The following is a 21,548-nucleotide window of genomic DNA, read 5'->3' as shown; positions in this document are numbered from 1 at the left end:
TTGCTTGTGCTAAAGATTGCACAAATTTTAAAGCAACTAGCCAACGCACAAACCTACACTCCTGGCATGAGGACATAGTGATGCTGTAAATCCAATTGGTCAACTGGGGATGGAAATAACATTAGCGAACATGAAATTGCAGTTTATTTACATGGCATTCAGACTGCACGGGAACGTTCAAGGACTGTTTAATTGCAGTTGCTGCAATAAACATTGTGTGCAGATTACAGGTATAGGTTCCAACTTGACTATGGGTCTGGTTTGCCCATTATCTCCTCATCACCCGAGTCATTTTCATCTTCACTCAGCTCTTCGTCACTGGACTTGTCTTCTGGGATGACACCAGCATCCTCTGGTTTGGCATATTTTTTGCAGTACTCTAAAGAAAAATGTGGAACGGAAAACTGAGCTTTCAAGTACTGAGGAAGACTGTGTGATTCAATATCAATAAACAAGAAACCAAGGAAGAGAGTGTAATTCAATAAACGCCAAAAATGGTTATGTTTCATTTGACCAACGATTGGCTGGAATAATATTCTAGTAGAGGAACCACTGGAAACAATTAAGCTCTTAATAGCTAAACACATCGTGCAAAGTGGCAGCCTGGTAGGTTGATTATTTCTCTAATTAAATTCCTTATGTATTCATATTTTAAATGAGGCCTTCGATAACTGAAATCAAATAAACCCATTGCATTCTCCCCAGATCCCATCAAGAATAAAACAGCACATCCTGTGCCATCCCAAGTCCCAACCAGATACAGGGACCTGCTCATCTAGGCAACTAAAAAATTTTATGGACCTCCACATCTGAAACTCACTCAGACCACACGGTAGCTTAGGATGTGTTTGGTTGAGGAGCGAACTAGGATGGAGCCGTTCCATCCTGTTTTCACGGCTGTTTGGTTGCAGAACGAGCAGAGCAGAGCGATTCTTCAGAGGGAATATACGGGTAAGATTCGGGGTGAGCTCGGCAGCTCGCTCATTCCAATTAGCCGAACCTGCTCGTCCCACCGAACACCATCTTGCTCCGTGGTCATCTCTCTCACGCTCAGTTGGCGGCGCAAGAGCAGAGCAGACGCAGCACGAGAGCAGAGCAGAGGCAGCTATTACTTAGGTATACTGAAATAATCATTGCACATAGAGCGCCTACAATAAACCAACACATTCTTTGGAAGTTTTTTTATTTCATACCTAAAACCAGTATTGAAGTATTCTTGAAGATATTTTTATTACTTAAAATGGTTTGCCATCAAAATGAATGTAGTGAGGTAAATTAAATTGATCAGTCCATGTATGTCAAGGAGATGAATTATCCCACATTCTACTAGTTCACAAGGGAGTGCAAACTGCAAAGGAAATTCAGTACATAGTATCCCAACTTTCAATGTCATTGTTAAATGTTTTAATAAATCTCCAACCAAGTTTAGAACAAGGCAGTAATAAACATACACTAGTACATAGTGTATTACCTTTCACTTTTTGTTCATAAGCAGGGCGATCACGCATCATCAACGCAGCTGCATCTCCATTTAATGGATCAGAAGGATTAGGATATAACAGAAGTTGTGGAAGGAAGACCTCAAACACATTGACAAGATCTGCAAAATATCACACATAGGTTCAAAGCTAACCCTGTTATAATTGAGTACAAGACATGGAGCTCTAACTGTATACAGATAAGGCATGGAGATAATTAACTGGTTGTCCATACTAATAATGAAATGCAAAGACCAATCTTACCAAACATTGGGCTCCATGTCTGGTTGATGACATCTAAACAGACTGAACCAGACCTGCAGTTTGCATTCATCCAGAAGTGGTTAGGAGCTAGATTGTTATCATGGTTTGAATTGGCAAAGTAATGGATCATTGAGTTCAAAAGTACTCACATCTCATCGACATTTGGGTGATATATCTTATTGATGAAACCAATCGATGGGGATTTGTAAGGATACGCATCTGGCAGCTCTACTCTAACTCTCCACACACCTCCTTGATAAATGCCTATTCAATTCAGCAAAGTATCCTTCAGATAGTGCAGCCAGTCCTCCTAAATCACTAGTGCACAACAAGACTGAAGCTTTAAGTGCAGCATTCAGATAGTAAAGACAGCATATGCAGCAAAAGCAGCTCAGCAACAAGTTAAAATTTGGAATCTGATCAAATCTATTCTTAAGCTACAGGCCTACAGCAGTGGAAGATAAACGCCACAACGATCAAGAAAAAATTCTTAACTTTCTGAAAACTTGCACTTCGGTCTATATAGATCATAAATCAGGAGCTACAGAATCATCGGCCCTAGAAAGAAAACCTAAATCGGCCTTTTGCGTTATAAATCCGTACTTTCGTTAGGCCCACGAAATTCAACAAAGAACTCCTGCATCCCATCGTTCACCATCTCCACCTTGTAGTCGCTCATCATCCTGCAGGCATCAACAGGCAGTAGAAACACAGATCAAGGAATCCCCATCGAAATCCCATAGAAAAATCACCGAAACACGCCACCAGAATCCTTACAGCTTCATGAGGTCCATCTCCCGGCGCTTGCTTGGAGAAGACATCTTGTCTTGGGGAAAAAAAAACAAGAATTCGCCGCTCCGCCCCTCCCTTTCCGCCTCTTGAGATGCGCTGGAGATAAGAGGAGGAAAAGGAAGGGATTAAGCAACCGCTGTTGCTACCTCCTCTCTCTCTCTATTATTGATTTTATTTTTAGATGCACTTATATAAAAAGATTGTAATTATCTGCGAGCCACTAAAAAGTTTGTGCACGTATGTCACTGACCGAAACTTTTTTTTTTATCGTCCACGTCATTCCGTCCATCTTCTGTCCAATTTTCACCGTTTAACTGCCCTGACATGTGGACCCGGTTAGTAAAGATGTCTAAAATGCCCCTCTCCCTCAGTACCTTATCCTCTCCTTCCTCTTCTCCTTCACCCGATCCACCTGGCCGCCCGTAGCATCCTCTCACGCCATCCTCCGCCCGGCGGGGCCACTTCCCTGCCCCGTGCTAGCCTACCCCGACCGCCTCCTCCCGCGCCGCCCTTCGCCGACTGCTTCTCACCGGGCCACGCTGCTGCCCCGTCGTCGCTTGCTCGCGTCGTGGCCCTACTTGATTTGGTCGTCGTCTGCTGGAGTCACCGCCGCCTGCCTGAGCCGCGCCCCTGCTCACTCATGCCATCATTTCTATTGCGGGCACATCCTTCTTCTGCAACAGACGCAGCGGTGGGGGATCGGGCTCGGCTTGCCAAATCCCGGCCGGTGGCGGCCAGCGGTCGCGGGGGCGAGGCCGCTGTTGCGGCGCGACAGTAGGCTGCACCCGCGAGGGGCCTCAGCTCGCGCTACGACGGGCGTGGCCTCCTGGCCACGCGAGCCTGTGGCACGGCGAAGAGCAGACCAGTGGCGGCCCAGGGTGTTCCAGCGTCGGTGGTGAACAGGAACGGAGAGCGGCGCACATGCGGGGAGATGGGGAAGGCGAGGGAGCAGCCAGTTAGGGTGGAGGAGGCTTGGAGGAGCGAGCTCTTGGTGGTGCACTGGCTGTGGCTGGTGGCGACGTTCGTTGGCCCCTAACGCCACCCAGCTCGGTGAGCTTGCGCCGTGCATGGAGGACGACGCGGTGGATGCGACAGCGGGGCTGGTTTGGCGCTGCGGCTGAGAAGATACTCCAGATCAAGAAAGCCGAAGGAGAGGCGGAATCCAAGCGCCTGGTTGGCTGGCTGGCGTGGGTATTGTAAGGCAGCGTCAGGCCATTGTGGACGGGTTGAGGGGCAGTGTGCTCGTCTTCTCAAAAAGGTTCCAGGCACCACAGCCAAGGACATCATGGACATGGTCCTGGTCACCCAGTAGTCTAGTACCTCGACACCATGATGGAGATTGGGGCCTCCTTCAAGTCCTCTTCAGTGTTCATCCCCCATGGTCCTAGAGCTGTCAAGGATGTAGTGGTGCAGATAAGAGATGGCCTCCTACAGGCTAATCTACAGTGAGAGGATCCTCAGAAAAAAAAGATTGATTATGATTCGCAAAGCAGTACCGAGGGCATCGGTCCTATGGTGCTATAAAATTTCTAATATAAAGCAAAACTTGCTTGGTTTGTAAAAGCATAGTAGGCTTTACTGTACTTGTGAGTGAGCCTAGGTATCCAAACCCGTCTGCTATTTGGTGATCTTCTATGCTGTATGTGGATAATCTTTTGGGTCAGACTCCCGAGTAGGCATCTTGGAATCTCATTTGCAGCATATTTCATTTGATTCGGTCTGGGCCGCTGCAACAAAGTTGTCATCCCCCCTAAGCTCTACAACTTTTATTAAGAGGTCAGGGTCATTTACGCTTCAGATTAGTGGCTAATTAAGCCCCAAGTTGACACTGTCAGACGAATGCCAAAGCCACAGGACTAGGAAGTGGCACGGGAGGAAAATGCAACTTTCAGCAACGTACTCTAGCCAGAGGGCAGTTTTGAATTTTCACAGCTCCATTTGACATCGTTAGTGGCAGATGTCGACGGAATGACGTGGACGACAAAAAGTTTCGAGCAGTGGCACCTATGACCACTTGAACTTTTTAGTGGCTTATAGGCAATTGTAATCTTTTATAATGGCATACAGGTAAAAGCCTCTTATTTTTATTATGATGGGCACAGGGGAGAGGGGGACAGGAGGTGAGTAAAGCACGAAAGGAAACCCTTGTCAAAAAAAGCACAAAGGAAACCATAAGCCAAGCTTATCAACCATGGTATAGTGTTTTTCTCTCACAATAAAACAGCATCAGCCGACTTATCAACCATAGAAACCATCAGCTGACCATCTCGTAGGAGAGCTGATTTATACAGGCAAGTCTATTTAATTGATCTTAGACATATAATAATGTCATGTAATATAGTGCATTCTTTTGAAGGAAAGAGACAACTTATAAGAACGGACTTATAGGGCCTATTTGTTTGCCTGGACTAGGATGGCCGGCATGTCCTAGCCGGGCCTGGGCAGCGGGAGGCAACCCCAAGAGGTGCAACTAGGATCGTTTGTTTGTCTGGACGCAGTTGGGGCTAGCTGAGGGCGAGCTGGTGTTTGTTTGCCTGAGTCAATGTATATGGTTACCCTGCAACAGGAATATGGTACACTTACCACCACACCTTCTTCCTCCTCACCTCATTGGTATTTCATTGAGCACCTTGTCGGCATGAACATCTCAACCACATCTTCTTATTCCTCACTCCCTGCTGCTGCCGTGTGCCCCTGTGCTGCTCCCCCTCGTGCTTGGGATGGAGGGCAAGCCCTAGCATGACAAAGAGCTCGGCCGGGGATATGCCATAGGCACTCCACGTCCGCGAACTCTACAGCACGACCAACCCAGCCTCGCTCAGCTTCTTGGCCACCAGCACCGCCGCATGGGCGCCATCAGTCGAACTCCACAACGCACTGGTCGCCGAACCGAACGAGGACGAGTGAGCCGTGGGCCCCTAGCTGCTAAAGGCAAGGACCGAAGGAGGCAATGGCAAGGAGCCAAGGAAGGGCAGGGGAGGTGCACCGGACGTGGAGCCGCGCGCTGTCGTGCACCGCGAGCGTGGTGAGCGAGGACGGTACGGCCGCGGTGGCTAGGCAGGCCTACCGCACCCTCGCGGGGCTATCATCGGTTAGGGCCAGCGTCCCCACAGCTTGCGCGGCTCCTGTGGGCGGTCGAACACCGCCACCGCCGCTCCATGGTCGTCGCCGATGAGTCACCTCCTCATGCGGCTAGGTTAGCGCTTGTTTCCCACGGGAACAAGAAGGGAGGTATCGAGAAGGAAGGTGACGGGAAGGAAGGCAATCGCACGCACCGCGCCCACTCGAGCCGAGCCCGGGAGGAACGAACCCCTGGGGCCTGGCTGAGGCCTGCTTTAATGGTCGTGTGGCCGGGCTGGAAAGGGGGTTCAGGCAAACAAACACCTCTCGTTGCGCCCGTGCTGGACCAGGCAAACAAACGCACCCATGCATACCAAGTCTATTTAATTGGTCTCGAACATATAACAATTACTCCCTTAGTCATGTAAGATAGCGCATTCTCACGAAGGAAAGAGACAACCTACAAGAACAGACTTATACATACCCAGTCTATTTCATTGGTCTCGAACTGTAATAGTTACTCCATCAGTCATGTAATATAGTGCATTCTAGTAGCATTCAAAATTTGTATTAAATATTTCCTCCATTCTCTTTTATAAAAGGCACATCCATATCAACATTCAAACTTTACAATCTCTCACCAATAATTTAGCTAATAATTTTTAATTATTATAATATAAACTTGATATGATTAGATTTGTAATTAAATGAACTATCAGATTATCATAATTTATAAAAATATATAAAATAAAATAAAATAAATAGTCAAAGTGCAATTTGGGAGACAGTGTCATGTCCAACTGCGCCTTATACAAGAGAATAGAGGTAGTATAAGGGATTCTAGGAGATGGAAACTAGTTTTGCACTAATTATTTTCTATTTATCAATCGATCACTATTAATCATGTTGATGATAGCGTTTGATTAGGAAATAAAATGAGAGCACATGTGTCTCTCTTAATTTGTCCTAAAAATTCCGGAATACACTAGATCACAAGATAAAGGGAGGAGCCGCTAAAAATTATCAATTCTAGTTAATTTGAGTCAGATGTATAATAGTTAGTTGCAAAGTTAACCAGGTGGATTTAAACAAAATTATTAATGGTATATCTACAGGGCCGTCTCCAGAAATTTGGGGGCCCAGAGTGAAATACTGGCCAGAGCAAAAAATTTACCATATTCAGATATAATACAAACAAGAAATACAATTAATTATAGAGCTTCTATATGTAATTAAAGGCTTGCTTGCTAGGATTGATATTCTGACAAAATCAATGGCCTTCTCGGTTGCCCAAATCAGAGACCATGTTAGCACGTGGCTTAGTTTGGGGAAACAAAGTGAAATATTTTTTTTAGTGTGCTAGTGCTAAACTGCAAGGCTCGGCTAGTGGTCTGTATAGGGCCATAGGGGTACTACGTTCGATGTTCTACTGAAAAAGTGACGAAAATAAAAGAACCATGCATCACTGAAACACTTATTTAATGATCAATGAATCTAGTGTTATTATCGTACCGATGGTTTCTGCCGCTGATAAGTCGGTTGAAGCTGATTTGTTGAAAAAAAAACTGTTCTATGATTGATAAGCCATGATAGGTTCAGGCGAACATATAACTTCATTTGGATATGCACTGGACAAGCTATAACACCCTCGGTGTTACATTGTACAGCTTTTGCTAAAACACTGTATGCGCATCATACTTATGTGTAAATATGTGTAACATAAAATATAAATCGATGTATGACGCTTGAAACTTTCATCTGAAACAAGAAACAAATGTTACACTTCATGTCGCTTAATATCGTTAAGTATTCTAAGCAAATTTTATCAAACAAAAATGCTATAGAACGTTTATGCGAACTTTGATAAAGTTGTAGTACGAACTTCGTAGGCGACGATGAAATGCGTACGGTCGAGGACGAGGTTCGCTAGCTAATATATCAAGTAGCTCGGAAAAGAAATTCGACGCGAAACCGTTCGAAGTTTAGTCATTTCGCGTAAGTTTGAAAATGAGTCGACGAAGCCATGTTCGACAATTTTTGTAGAGCGATCGGGTTAAGAAGTGGCGAGATGTTTTGGCACGGTTGGCTAGCCCTAGTTACCCTCTTGAGTGTAGAATAGCTGGTTCGACTCTTGAATCTTTGGGTTTGAGTTTTTGAATGGCTTTAAAATGCGTGCACGCCACGGGTTGGGCCATGCCAGCGCCTGGGGCGCGGTCGCCACCCTATTCGGCCTGGCACAGCTGCGCTGGCCTACCTAGCATGCTGCTGCGTCGGCCGCGTTGTCAGTGCCGCGCTTGTACAGGCACGCCGCGCATGGGCCGCTGCACTGGCTGTCCCTGCCACCGTCCTCGCCCTACTGGCACGCCGCGTGTTGGTCCTGCGCTACCGGTCTGGGTCCCCTCCTGCCTTACTATGGCACCCGGCACGCGCGCGGGCTGGGCCGGCCATGCCTGGCTGCTCTGTCCTCCTCCAGAGCGTTCGCCCAGGGCTGTTGCTCGTCGTCGCGTCGCGTCATGTCGTTTGCACTGCGCGTTATCCAGTACTGCTGTCCTGCTACTGCTCCCGTTGACGTCGGGTGTGCGCGCACGTGGGCTTGCTCTGCTTGCCTCGTTCTCATGCTTGCGCTCGAGGCCACGCCAAAGGTGCCAGTCACGTCGCCCGGGAAGTCGCCGGCCGGCCGAGCCATGCCAAAGCCAAATCGATGCGCTGGCCCCTTTTCTTTGTATCGAGCACGTGTGGTGGTCAAGTGGAAGGACGACGTCGTGCCTAACCGGCCACTGTGGCGGTGGAACAAGGATGGGGCGCCAATTTGAAATTTTGCCGTCGCCGGCCGCCATAAGTCCATAGGCGTCGCCCCTGCTATTGGCCTCACACACTCCACCGTTTTCTAATTAACTATGCACACTACGAGCTCAGACGGTTAGCTTTCGAGTGAAGTCGTCCCGGCGTTCGTTTGACCTACAGTGAGGTGAGGCGGGGTGTTTCCCTCACGGCGGTCCGTCGTGGCCGCCAGAGCGGGCGCACGACCAGGGCATCGTGTGGTGCTTCGTCGTTTCAATTAGGCCGTGCATTGCGTAATGGTTGACTTGGTGATCGCGCTTGTGCAGTGGTTTCATCGGTGGAGCCGTGGGTCACCGGAGACGCCGTCGCCGTGCTCGCTGGGAACCAGAATCACCCCATGTTCATGGCCAACCATCTTGCCGAGCCTCGTGCCTTTGCCCAGTCCGTCCGTCACACTATTGGTGAGGTCCTCTTGCTCCTAGGGTAGCTGATTGACTCAATTAGGGCTGGGGTTCGCCGGAGCGCATGGCCGTCCCCGGCGGATGTAGGTAGATGTCGTTTCCATGGCCGACGCGTTTGAAGGTAGTAGCAGACCAATTAGGACTTCTACATTGTTTAACGCAGTCCATAGATGATTAAGGAGTAGCGGTTGAGGTGTTAGGCAAGGTTATTCGTCGGCATCGGTGCCACCGTGGCCAAACACCGCCGGGGTGCGCGGCCATGGGCCTGTGCGTCACCAACCGGGCGGTTTAGTACCTCTATCGGATGCGCTTGGGTTGAGTGTCGTGGAGGTAAGTATCGAGGCCGTGGGAGTGTGGGCTCACCGGCGTTAGGTCGGGAGGATCGTTGTCTCTGTTAAGTCCGGCCAAGGACCTCGCATTGTAAATTTGAAGCAAAACAGGGGGTTAAATGCTAGAGTCAGTGAGAGAAGGGAATAGTGGCATGGACTAAGGTTCTATTTGTTTGGAACCTGAGGGCTCTTTTGCTTAATGTGGCACGCGCGGGTCTTACCTCCGTGGGCCGCTGGCGCGCATGGGCCGTGTCGCGCTGGGCCACGCTGGTGCGCTACGTGGGTGAGCGCGCGGACATTACGGGCAGGGCTGCGCCAGGGTGCTGAGCACTCGGGGGTGGGCCGAGCTGTTCGAAAGCGGGCCGCGCAAAGAGAGATTTGGTTTTCCTATTTCAGCGGATTATTGAAGATTTATTCAATATTGTTTCAAACAGAACTTTGAAAATGATAGTAAATCGTGTAGATGTCCAAAAATAGTGAAACCAAGTTTGTTAGGTTCACAAAAATACAACATATTTGTTAGTGTAGTTAGATTACAGTTAGCTGTAACAATGATAGGTTCATAAATTCAAACTAAAGGGCTTAATATTATGTAGATTAATAATTGTAGAAATTTTTGTGGTAAAATGGTGATGGATGTAACTATGCAAATTTTACAGTAGGCTCACTATATTATTATGTACTTGCTGTAAATTTTGTAGTCTTGAGTAAGTTGATAAATAGAGTGGCTATTATCCTTGCTTTATCATATATAACGTAAATCGGTATTAGGAGTAAGAATACCTGTAATTGCTATAATAATGAATGCCATGCTTCAAACTTGTTATCGGTAACAATAGATAGCTTAGTACCATGGTCGGTAGCACTAGTTTAGTAGTTAAACAGATGTACTTTTATTTTAAGAGTTGTTATATCACTAGGCATTACATCATCATTTCATGCATATAGATCACGAGCTGGTAGACTTCGTGGCCGTCGATGAACCAGAGTACGATGAAGTGATTGAAGAGTACGAGGAGGAGATCCTCGTGCGGGAGGGAGCCCCGAAGCCTTTTGGTGCTAACCTTACTGACTCGTCGTTTGTCCAATGCAAGTCCCGGTGCATAACCCCTATTTTATGATCACTGAATATATATATGATGTGCATTTAAGTTACAAGCATTTTATGGAAACTACATGCATAAATATATTTACCCATGAATCCTCCTAGTACAGGTCGAGTAGTTGCTATGCTTAGGATATCGGTAGCGTGAGTAACCTGCTGCTACTCGCAAATAGGTGATAAATATGATCACACATGATAAAATGATGGAAAGGAAAAATGGTGACCGGGCAGGGATATGATTTGGGTACTGGTGGGTGTAAGGGGTTGTGTCCTACGGCCAACAGGGCATAACTCGGTTACACTTTTTCCCTGTCTGTGTCGATTAAGGACCAGTAGTTGCATAAGTCTCGAGGCAAGTCACAGACCTATTATCCTGAGCACATACTTGTGTATGGGCATGGGAAAGACTCGTTGCTCTCTTGCCGTGGAACCGGCTCTTTCCGGACCGACTGATTGGAGACAGGGATGATGGAGGTTCTTGCACCGCACTGAGTCTAGGACTCAGGAGTGGGGGCTTAGAGTCCAAGTTTGGACGGAGACCTGGACACCCAGGACATGAGGGTGATGGGTTAGTCCTGCTTGTGCCTGGGGTACAAGCGGAGCGTGTGTTTTCAAGGTACCCAGCTGGGAGGTATTGATTCACGAATCGCCGGGCGATCCGGTACGACTTGTTTTTAGGTCTAGCACCGTAGTAAGAACTGAAAGATAAAAGGTGATGAAATTGAACTGATTGCTCAACTCTTGCTTAAAAGTAGATCAGGTGCTTATATAGACTGGATATATAATAATTTAATGCGGCTGATAATAATAATATAAATAAGGACTCACTATTAGTATTGCTTTCTGCTAAAAGAAAATCAGTAAACCATAAAGCTTATCATATTCCTTGGAGTCGGAAAATTATTCTCACTAGTCGGATAAGTCTTGCGAGTACATTGTGTACTTAGGGTTTATTTACCCTGTTGCAGGTGATGAAGTACCTTTGTGTGGAGGATTTTTCTGTTGGGCTCAGACGGATCCTCGTTTTTATCGCTAGATGTTTATTTTAAATTTCGTTGTTCATCATTCCGCACTCTGACATTTGGTAATGTAATAATGTAATTTTATTAAGAACTTCTGATGTATGAAATGGACAAGTATTATAACCCGTTCTCATTATTGGATCCTTGGAAAAATATGGATCTTTCGGGTTCTCCCTTGGTATGTATCCGACGGATACCGTCCGTTGTAACTTGCTTTCGGGGTGCTTAGTATCTGGTAGAAGACGAATACCCTCATAAATGTGTTATTTCAGACAGTTCTGCCATACAAGCCACCTTACTGCCTATGCTAGTGTGCGGAGAAGGGACCTTATAATTTTAGGGGCCCTGTGCGGGTGCTCGCCTCGCACATCCTCGTCAACATGTATTCGATTAACCCCTCAGATAATGGTAGAGATAACTTGGATACTTCAGAAAGAGAACTTAAATGTGAATGCCAAATCGCTCCATAGTTCAAGATCAGACAAACAAAGTTCACGCTGGTGGAGTAAGCAATAACATAGCCAAAGCTATACATTGCTATAGCAATCCCATTAATTCACAAAAAAATGTAGGCCACTACCCACCACGTCTGATATGACGCATACCACGTTACCACCTCCGAAAAAGACAATGAGAGTTATAAATCTGACTATTCTCCATCAGTATTCCAATACAAGCACCAGACGTTGGCGCTGGTGCCCTACAGGTAGGGAATTTAGAAAGGCAAGCTAGTCCATCAGCACTCTTGATGTCATTTGGAGTATGCATGTTCTGGCCGTCTTTCTAGCCAAATTGGAAAGCATCTGGTAGTCTCTCCAGTGTAGTTGGAAAGCATCGCAATTATAGCTCGCGATAGCATTTCAAGCCCTTGTAATTTATTTCTTTGAAGAACAAATTGTTGCTTCAAGGATGGCAATGAAATCTGCTTTATCCACTGTCCATGATATTGCTTCATTCTCATCCATGTGGATGGATTTCTTGGAAAATGATTTGATTCTCTGGTTGTCTTCTGAGTTCTGACTTCACTCAAGAATTTGTTTAATTGATAGCAGCTCGATTTCTCCAAGTACTTTTGCAAACCAGGGAAGCATGCCGATGCAACTGAACTGTTAGTTGGAGAATGCATAGTATGATTATCTGGATAAGAGAATGATTCTGCAGCATACACAACGAGTAAAAGACCGTAGGGGCAGCAGTGTATTCTCAGGGGATGTGAATTCTCTGCAACCTGCAAAATTTTCATGGACAGAGTAGTGGGACGAGTTAAATTGAAAGTTAACACCCAAAGAGAAATGGTCCTGCATTTTCGTATATCACGTGGTCAGCTAGTGACACACTTTGCAAAATTAGATATAGGATAGGATTTGAAGTCAAGCAATAGTTAAATGGACATAGCACCAAGGCTCCAAGCCCCTCAGAAGAAAAGAAAAGTACATCCTTCTGAACAACATTCGTGCAAGTTCACTAATTTATATGCTTCTATAGTTCAATGCTTACAGTAGAAATCTACAACATATAATAAGTAAAATGGATAGAGATGAAATAACACAGAAAAACTGAATCAAACACAAATCAGCAATACAATGCAATCATCTTGTTTTAAAAATATATATGAAAACGATCATCAAGGGACATTTTTTTATAATGATCATCAAGGGACATTTAGGCATTAAACTCTGGAAAGGAAGGAACTCCAATCCCTAAGAAATAGTCTATACGATTCAACTTGACTAAACAAAAATATTGTTACGCAAATGCATGTGCAGTTGACGATTCATGCTTGATCCATTACTAAGTCTAGTTCAGCGTAAAAATATGATGGATTGAGAATCCTGATGGAAGAATTATGAACAGCACAAGGGCCCCATCTATGAGATTTTTTTCTGAGAACGATGATAGGAGATAGCAACCCACATGAAAGAAGCCTGGCCATGCCATTTATAGGCTACAGTACTAATGAAGAGCATGCAGCAGTGGTTGCACACTTGCACTGTAATGACAGCCCAAATATGAACAGCAAATAATGCCAAAGACAAGCAAATATAGGAAAGAAATATTTGACATAAAAAGGAAGAGGTTCAATGGGACACCACATGCAGACTCTTGATGTCTGGTTGTTCCTATGACTAAATGCTAATCATATTTAACAGCAGTTGAGAATTCTTTAGCTTGCAAGTTTCCTCACCGACTGATAAACATGCATATGATTATGAAGAGTAACGTATTAGAACAAAATATACTTTGAATAAGACAGAAGAATTGAGAACTCTCGGAACAAATAATACAAATATTATTATCAACAAAAGTAATTACATTGTGATACTAATCTGCACAGGTTTGTCCAGATTCCATCTATAAGAAACATTTTAAAGGAACTGAGCAGCAAATCTGCAACTAACAGTGAAGCTTCTTTGAGTCTAAGTTGGGACTAAACAGTCTCCTACAAGAAAGAATATGGCGGAAAAACTTACGATGCTGCCAATCCTTAGAAACCAAGTAGATTGCAAAGAAAAGTTGCTTCTGCTGCTGCCATCTTAAAAAAACACATGGCATGGGCTAACGCTCTACTTCAGCCACTCATATGAAACCGAAAAGTCCTCTCGCAAACAAGCGTGAACTTCTCCTCCTCCCCCTGTTTGCAATTCTGGAGCTTCTCATTGGTGTCAGATAAAACCGAAGCATCCCATTGTCCAGGTTCCCAGGAGATGTATAATGAACACTCCTGCTTCTGCCAATCTTGCTATTCTTGAGCCAATCGGTCCGGAAATTCTGCACATCCCCATTACTTGCAGCCTGTGAGCTTCGGATCGTGCCTTGGCTTGCTCTGCCCTGAACATGTCCGTTGCGTCCGGGTTGATGAATTTCGCCACTGATGTCTGCTGCCTCCGCATTTTTACCCTTCCGGACTTCTCTCCTGGATTCCGAGAGGGACCGCTCGAGAACATGCTCCCCTTTCCTCACAAACTCCTTGAGCGGACTCGTTATGCTCCGATCCCACACCCTGCTCCACCTGTTAGACCTCCGTCTCCCAACACCAGAGACGGCCATCTCCATCCCAGTGTCACAAGAGCTCCTTCCCCTGAGACTCAGACGCCGCCCATCGCCCCCTACATCAGCCGAGTCCGAGTGCCCGCCATTCCTGCTCTCAGCAGCCACGGCGCGGGCCTCCCCGACCGCTTCCTCCGCATTGCTCCTCACCCTCCTCGCTCCATCCTCCGGCGGCTCCGGCTCCTCTAAGCAGGCGAAGGAGCACGCGAACGCCCTGCCCACCATCGACCCGTCCCACGAGTGGCGGGGCGGCTCCAGGGAGCCTCTGCTCGGGTCCCGGTCCCGGGACGCCATCCACTCGCACGAGCGACGGAAGCTCGGCTTCCGCTCCACCTGCGCTCCGCCGTCGTCGCTGGCGCTCGGATCCACCACCGCCACCCCGCGCGGCGGCATCGAGGGCAGCTCCTTGGCAGAGGCCGCCGGCCCATTCCTCCTCCACCGCAACGCTCCCCTCGGCAGACGAATCGACCGGAGCCACGACCCGGGGCCCTTCCGCTTGCCCCCTCGACCTCCTTCTTCGGAACCCGACTGGAACTCCGCCAACGACTGCGGCCCTTCCGACGGACGCGCGCCGCCACCGCCGGTGGAGTCGTCGAGCTGGAAGAGCAGCATGAGCGTCTTGCGCAGCCTGCCCCGGTCCGCGGCGCCGGAGCCCTCGGCGGGCTCCGCGGCGGCGACCTCGACGATCTCGGACTCGGGCTGGTCCCGCACCGAGGAGAGGCGCTCCATGAGGCAGGAGGAGCAGATGCCCGTGAGGAGCTGGGACGGGTGCCTGCCGCACCGAGGCGGCTCCGGCACCGGCACCGGCACCTTCTCCTTGTCCCTCTCGGGCTGCGCCTGCTCGTCTTCCTCCATCGGGTCGGGTCGGATGGAACTCTCGCGGAAACTGGCTATCGCAGGCCGCCGCAGCGCAGCAGCCACCCAGACAGCAGGGGAGTGAATGGAGTCAGGCGGGGACAAGCTGGTACGACATGGCCAGAAAATCGCGAGGGAAAAAAAAGAACCCTAGCGAGACACCCGAAAAGCGACTTTTGGGTTTGGGGGGCAGCGCGCGTGGGGAAACGTTAGGAAAGGTTCGTGGCCTTTTGCAAGGGGCCGCCGCCCCGGCGCGGGGGAGGGCGGGGCGGGCGGCGGATGGGAACTTCGGCTTTGTCCCGGGCCGACCCAGGAGGTATCGCCGAGCCGGGACGCGGCCAGGCGCCCCCCCGCCCGCACGAGCAGCGCGCTCGGCCTCGGCCGCGAACGATTCGCCCCGCCCGCGGGCTCGGTGCGGCGTCCGCGGAGGAGGGAAGGGACTCGTTGCGGTGGGCGCGGCGCACGTTATAATACCTGTGCTACTGCTGCCACTGGATGGGTGAAGGCCCGAAGGGTGATGATGGCCCTGGGCTGTGGCCTGTGGGGCTCGCCCGCACGGCTCCTGCGGCCAGTGGCTCACAGGACTCACGGCGCGGGATTAATTTCGGTGGGCGGTTGGCCGTGCTGGCTTGGCTGGGAGTCGCGGCTCCGGCACCGGCACCGGCACCGGCTGCGTAGGTACCGTGCGGTTGGCCGTGCCGTGCCGTCCTACTCCTGCCTGCGGCGAGATAAAAAGATAAGGCGGTGAGTGGCCGTGCCGTGCGTGGTGCGTGCCGAGCCCAGCCAGTTGCCGATGCGCAAGAAAGCAAGCTTCTGACGAGGCTGTAGCAACCAAAGCAGCTGTCGTTGCTGCCTGTTGCTCATGATTTCAGCAGACTATCTCACAAACAGCATGTTCGCTTTTTTTTTTTCCAGCCAGAGCTTATCAGTCAGTCAATAGTATTTTTCTCTCACAACAAATTAGTATTAGTCCAGAAACCAACCAGCAAACAGGCCGGAAGTCCCTGACAAACTGAACGGTATTTGGACTGTGCTCTTGAAGTTTACTTCTAGCACGAGGCAGTAACGTTCAAAGTTTCTTTTGTTTCTGGTGCCACTTTGGCTGGCAGTTAGCCGCCACTTTTACCTGGGAATTTGGTCAAGCTGAGGCCGCTGAATCAGGTCTCTCTTTTTTCTCGAATACATAAAAGATTTACGTATCACTGTATTAAGAAGAATAGTTTAAACAAATAAGCAACGTGTTTCTAACGAACGCCGAAGGAGGTCGACCTAATACGGTCAAAGCTACACCATCGTAGTAAAAGATCTCAAGTTTCGATATTATATAAAAAAAACAATCAATACCAACGTAGCTTTATGACCTAAGGGGTGGCCTTATATCTTCAGGGCTATCCGGAGGATGCCTTTGGCTATCCGGAGGATGCCTTTCCAACGGCTGAACCAGGTATCTCGCTCAGTCGCTCTCTGAGACGGTGGTTTATTAGTATCTGAACTAGAGCAAACCTAACAACTAGGGTGGTGGTGCCCGCAAACGGGCAAAACAGTGGAAGTGGACAGACGCCGAACCCATGCAGTTCATCGGGACGAAAAAGTCACAGCCTATCTGTTTGATTTGATCATGTACCGCTCGATGCCGCCAATCTGTTTGATTTGATCCCGGTTGGCCTACTGGGTACAGGCCCGTAGCCCTGTACGCTTCCTTACAAGTGGGCCTGCTTGTCGCCGGACAAACAGTTCGGCAGGATCCTGTACCAAAATACGACTATACGAGTAGCTAGCAGGGGGAGAAAGGACGTCACTCTCACTCCCTGCTGAGCAGTTTCCATTGTCCCGTTCGTTTATTTTATAAAACGTATTTTTTTAGTTAATAAATAATATTTTTTTTATAATAAATTAACTAACAGTACTTTCAGCCTTACTTATCAGCAAAACGAAAAGAACACGTTGCATTCGTGAAGTAGAAGATCGCGACTCAGATCGCGACTCTAGCGTGCCCAAATGTCAATATGCTTGGTCCTATCCAGTGGCATTGTCCTATCGTGGAAAAATTTGATTCTCATAGTAGCAATGTACGTGGTGATGACAAAGTACACGAGGAAGAGAAACACGCACATGCTCAAGTGCCGAAATTTTTGAAGTCTGTTGAGCTCTGCTCTATGAGATATTTAAATTTTTTTTATCATTATAACGGATGTCACCTCTCTAGATACCACTCTTAAAATTACTCCTATATATTTATCATCGAGAGAGTGCATTTGATATATTCTTACCATTTTAGCTGACGTGGCACGGCAACTCGACCTGACAGTATAGACCGACCATGGGAAATGATATTTTTGTCCCCCATCTATTTCTTCTATCTCTATCCCTTCCTCGCTGGAGCTCCGGCCATGACCGACGATGGGGTCCATGGCGGTGGCTGACAAGACATAGGGAAAGTTGGGGGGAGGAGGAGCGGTTTGGCAGCCGGTTGGGGAGGGGGAGGTGACGTCGGAGGCCGTGGCGAACGCGCTGCTCGCCAACCTCTTCACGGGGGTCTCGGCGGTCAAGGCGGCATACACGTAGCTACAGCTCGCGCAGTTCCCCTACGACTTGGAGGCGATCCAGTCCGTGGACGTCGCCGTGGTCGTCGAGCTCACCAGGCTCTCTGACACCAAGCGGAGGTACCTAAGGGACCCCGTCGCCGCGGCCCGAGGTACGGCGGCGGCGGGTGTCGGTGTTTCGAACAAACACCGACTAGTAAATTTATAATTGTTGCGCGTTAGGCTCAGATGGTGTACCAAAGGACACAAGGTTTATACTGATTCGGGCAGAATGTCTCTACGTCCAGTTTGTTGCTGCTCGTGTTATTAGTACCAAAAAAGGTTCGTAGTAGGGGGTACAAACGGTCGAGAGAGGGACATGTCCTAAGTCTCTGATGGAAAGATCGAAAGGACGCTAAGAGCTCGGTTGCTGCTTGGCTGTGTGTTGTGTATTGTGTGTGGAATCGATTCGTCATCGTTAGTGGGGTCCCCTGTCCTCCCCTTTTATAGACCAAGGGGGGCAGAGATTATAGATGGGAGAAAGAAAAAAACAGAGGGTAGAGAAGGTCATTCGAAGCAGTCGAGTCTTCCTTTTTTCCTGTGCCTGCCCTGCTAACATGGCATATCGTGTCAGGGATGGCGTGTTCATTGATCCTTATAGGGCCGTGCCTTAGCCTCTTTCGACGAGTGGGTACGTCCCATCCTACACCAGCGGACGGTGCGGCGTGCTAGAGAGTCGAGCTATGACCCTTCGGGGAGTAGACGGAGAAGTGACCATATGGCCATCACTGTAGATGATATGAGTTCTGTCTTAGATTATAGTGGTTGTCATATGCTTATGTTAGTATCCGCGCCCGAGGGCTGATGACGGCGTCTACAATATTGTGGGACAAAAGTCGGCGCCTACAACACTGTTTGGGCTCTGTCAGGTCGAAAAGGGCTTAAAGCGCCTGTCCCGTCGTATCCTAACGGTACCTTCCTGCAGGCATGCAGGGCATGACCCTCGGTACTGTGGTTGACTCGAATGTCCTGTCGTACCCTGTGCTCGTCTTTATGAAGGAGCAGGGTACAGTCGTCGGGTGAGGCGGAGCCTGCCCTCAGCCGTCGGGCGCGAGGCAGAGCCTGCCCTCGGACGTTGGACGAGACGGAGCTAGCCCTCAGCTGTCGAAGGAGGCGAAGTCTTAGCCCTTGGGGGTCGGGCAAGGCGGAACTAATCTTCCGTTGTTCGGGGAAGAAGTGTAGTAGCGTTCTTGTCTAACCGAAAGCGTCAACGTTTGATGGTTATTAATTCCACCTAATTGGGTACCCCGGTATTAGGTGCCCGATAGTAGCCTCCGTGCCCTCGGGTGATTCGAATAGAATCGTCCAGGGGGTATTTTGACTTGCCAGAGGGTGCACGCGAGCGCACCCGACGGGTGTAGCCCCTAAGCCCCCAGGTGATTCAGGTAGAATCGCCCGGGGGTATTTTGATTCGCTAGAGGGTGCGCGTGAGCGCACCCATCGGGTGTAGCCCCCGAGCCCACGGGTGATTCGGGCAGAATCGCCCGGGAGGTATTTCGATTTGCCAGAGGATGCACGCAAGCGCACCCGTCGGGTGTAGCCCCTGAGCCCCCGGGTGATTCGGATAGAATCGCCCGGGGGTAATTTCAAACCCTTCGCGGGTATGGCTGTGAGATTTGGCTTTTGTCAATTGGACAGTTTAAAGGAAACCCTGGTATCCTGTTTGCGGGAATTCTTCTAGGGTTAGCCCGGTTGGGACTTGATTGCACATCGAGGTTCTCTTGAGGCTTGTGTGCCTAAGTTTTGGTCGCTCGTGGGCCCATCCCTCGTTGGGACGGCCATCGAGACTGTTGGGCTGGTCCTTGAACTCTTAGGCCCAGGCAGGCTAGAGAAAAGCTTTTTGACCCATGTCCCCTCTGTGAGAAAAGAGTCCTGGTCTACCTAGGGAAGGCGAAACGTCCGATGTGATTTTGGTGAGAAAGGATATGGATTGTGGGCGCATATCCCACGATGTGACACAGCGATGTATCATGGCAGGCTTGGAGACCTAGGTGGGCGGTTGCTCTTCTCACATCCGTCGCCCCTATAAAACCAAGGGGTTTGCCCCTAGGGTTCTGTATTTTGCCTCCTCGCCTTCGCATGGACAACCTTGAAAGCTCTAGTTTAGTTTTAGTGAATTGATAAAACCCTAAGTGCTAACCTAGTTTATCAAGTGATCATGATATAGGTAGCACACTTCAAGTTGCGAAGCAAACAAAGATCATAGCATGATGAAGATGATGCCATGGTGATGATCAAGGGCTTAAACTTGAAAAGAAGAAAGAAAAAAACAAAAAGCTCAAGGCAAAGGTAAAATTTGTAGGAGCTATTTTGTTTTGGTGATCGAGACACTTAGAGAGTGTGATCACATTTAGGTTTGATAGACTTACTATCAAGAGGGGTGAAACTCATATCGGAATGCGGTTATCAAAGTGCCACTAGATGCTCTAACTCATTGCATATGCATTTAGGATATAGTGGAGTGCTAACACCCTTAAAAATGTTTGTGAAAATATGCTACCACATGTGCACAAGGTGATACACTTGGTGGTTGGCACATTTGAGCAAGGGTGGAGAAGTTAGAAGTAAAATGGAGTTGGTCGCAATGATGCTAGCGTCGGTCAACTGACCGGACGCTGGGTCGCTCTGTGATCAGACACTGATGGGCTACGTCCGGTTGTGTTGTTGGTTGGCACAGTGATTAAGGTTAAGCACCAGATGCTGGGCTATGTCTGATCAAGCATGACTGGACACGTCCGGTCGGTAAAAACACATTTTAGACCCTTACTGTAAACAACCGGACGCTGAGGGTCCAGCGTCCGGTCAGCTCTGTCGGAGCGTCCGGTCAATATGTCGACCGTTGAGATCAAACGTTCACTGTTGAATGCAGGAGACATGTGGCCACCATAGGGCAACCAGACGCTGAGGAGCAGCGTCCGGTCAGTTGGACCGAAGCGTCTGGTCAGTCCGTGTTATGCCCAGTGAAGGGGTATAACAACTCTATTTCGTGGGGGCTTCTATTTAAGCCCCATAGCCGGCTGTAGCTCAGAACCTTTGGCCATTTTCATTGACATAGCAACCTTGTGAGCTTAGCCAAAGCTCTCCCACTCATCTCCATCATTGATTCATCATCATAGTGAGATTGGGAAAGAATCCAAGTGCATTGCTTGAGTGTTTGCATCTAGAGGCACTTGGTGTTCGTGTTTCGCTGTGGATTTTGCTTGTTACTCTTGGTGGTTGCCACCACCTAGATGGCTTGGAGCAGCGAGGATCGTTGAGTGGAGGGTGGTGATTGTCTTTGGCTCCGATCGTGGTGATTGTGAGGGGTTCTTGACCTTTCCCCAGTGGAACGCCAAAAGGTACTCTAGTGGATTGCTCATGGCTTGTGTGATCCTCATCTTATGTTGGTTGTGTGGCACCCTATTGAGGGTTTGGCGTGTGAAGCCAATTAGCGCGTGAACCTCTAAGTGAGTGAATCGCCACAACGAGGACTAGCTTGCCGGCAAGCAAGTGAACCTCGATAAAAAATCACTATTTTCATCATTGATTCCGAGGTGATTGGTCTTTATTGTTATTTATCCTTGTGATTGATTGGGTCCTTCATCTACATAGCGGTATAACCTTCTTGATCACTCTCTTTACATTACCGCAAACTAGTTGTCAAGCTCTTTAGTGTAGCTAGTTGTGAGAGCTTGCTTGCTTAGTTAGTGTGGCTCTTTAGTTAGCCTTTGAGAGCACACTAACATAGAGTAGTGTCATAGCTATTGTGTGAATAGATACTATATAAACTAG

General features: G+C 48.5%; 2 protein-coding genes across 2 annotated transcripts; both read right to left on the bottom strand.

The window, feature by feature from the left end:
- Positions 1 to 95: 95 nt before the first annotated feature.
- On the bottom strand, positions 96 to 2,692 carry LOC136507795 (ubiquitin-conjugating enzyme E2 4-like). Its single transcript, XM_066502408.1, has 6 exons — positions 2,520 to 2,692; positions 2,346 to 2,425; positions 1,892 to 2,006; positions 1,743 to 1,795; positions 1,472 to 1,600; positions 96 to 379 (listed from the first exon to the last, which is right to left on the bottom strand). Exons 1-6 carry the CDS (start codon positions 2,561 to 2,563, stop codon positions 249 to 251), a joined length of 552 nt encoding a protein of 183 aa, XP_066358505.1. The 5' UTR covers positions 2,564 to 2,692; the 3' UTR covers positions 96 to 248.
- A 9,093-nt stretch (positions 2,693 to 11,785) lies between these two features.
- Positions 11,786 to 15,607, bottom strand: LOC136507776 (uncharacterized). Its single transcript, XM_066502396.1, has 2 exons — positions 13,764 to 15,607; positions 11,786 to 12,520 (listed from the first exon to the last, which is right to left on the bottom strand). Exon 1 carries the CDS (start codon positions 15,193 to 15,195, stop codon positions 13,870 to 13,872), a length of 1,326 nt encoding a protein of 441 aa, XP_066358493.1. The 5' UTR covers positions 15,196 to 15,607; the 3' UTR covers positions 11,786 to 12,520; positions 13,764 to 13,869.
- Positions 15,608 to 21,548: the final 5,941 nt, after the last annotated feature.

The sequence above is a fragment of the Miscanthus floridulus genome, chromosome 1 (assembly GCF_019320115.1).
Source record: "Miscanthus floridulus cultivar M001 chromosome 1, ASM1932011v1, whole genome shotgun sequence".
NCBI classification, from domain to species: domain Eukaryota; kingdom Viridiplantae; phylum Streptophyta; class Magnoliopsida; order Poales; family Poaceae; genus Miscanthus; species Miscanthus floridulus.
The sequence above is the reverse complement of the archived record's forward strand: the minus strand, read 5'-3'. Positions and strand labels throughout refer to the sequence as shown.

What these genes read in the sequence shown, in the direction of transcription:
- LOC136507795 (XM_066502408.1), bottom strand. Translation starts at nt 2,563, where the DNA reads ATGTCTTCTCCAAGCAAGCGCCGGGAGATGGACCTCATGAAGCT. An exon ending in ATTTCGTGGGCCTAACGAAA is followed by an intron (nt 2,007 to 2,345) that starts GTACGGATTTAT and finishes TGAATTGAATAG; the next exon opens with GCATTTATCAAGGAGGTGTG. An exon ending in CACCCAAATGTCGATGAGAT is followed by an intron (nt 1,796 to 1,891) that starts GTGAGTACTTTT and finishes TGCAAACTGCAG; the next exon opens with GTCTGGTTCAGTCTGTTTAG.
- LOC136507776 (XM_066502396.1), bottom strand. Translation starts at nt 15,195, where the DNA reads ATGGAGGAAGACGAGCAGGCGCAGCCCGAGAGGGACAAGGAGAAGGTG.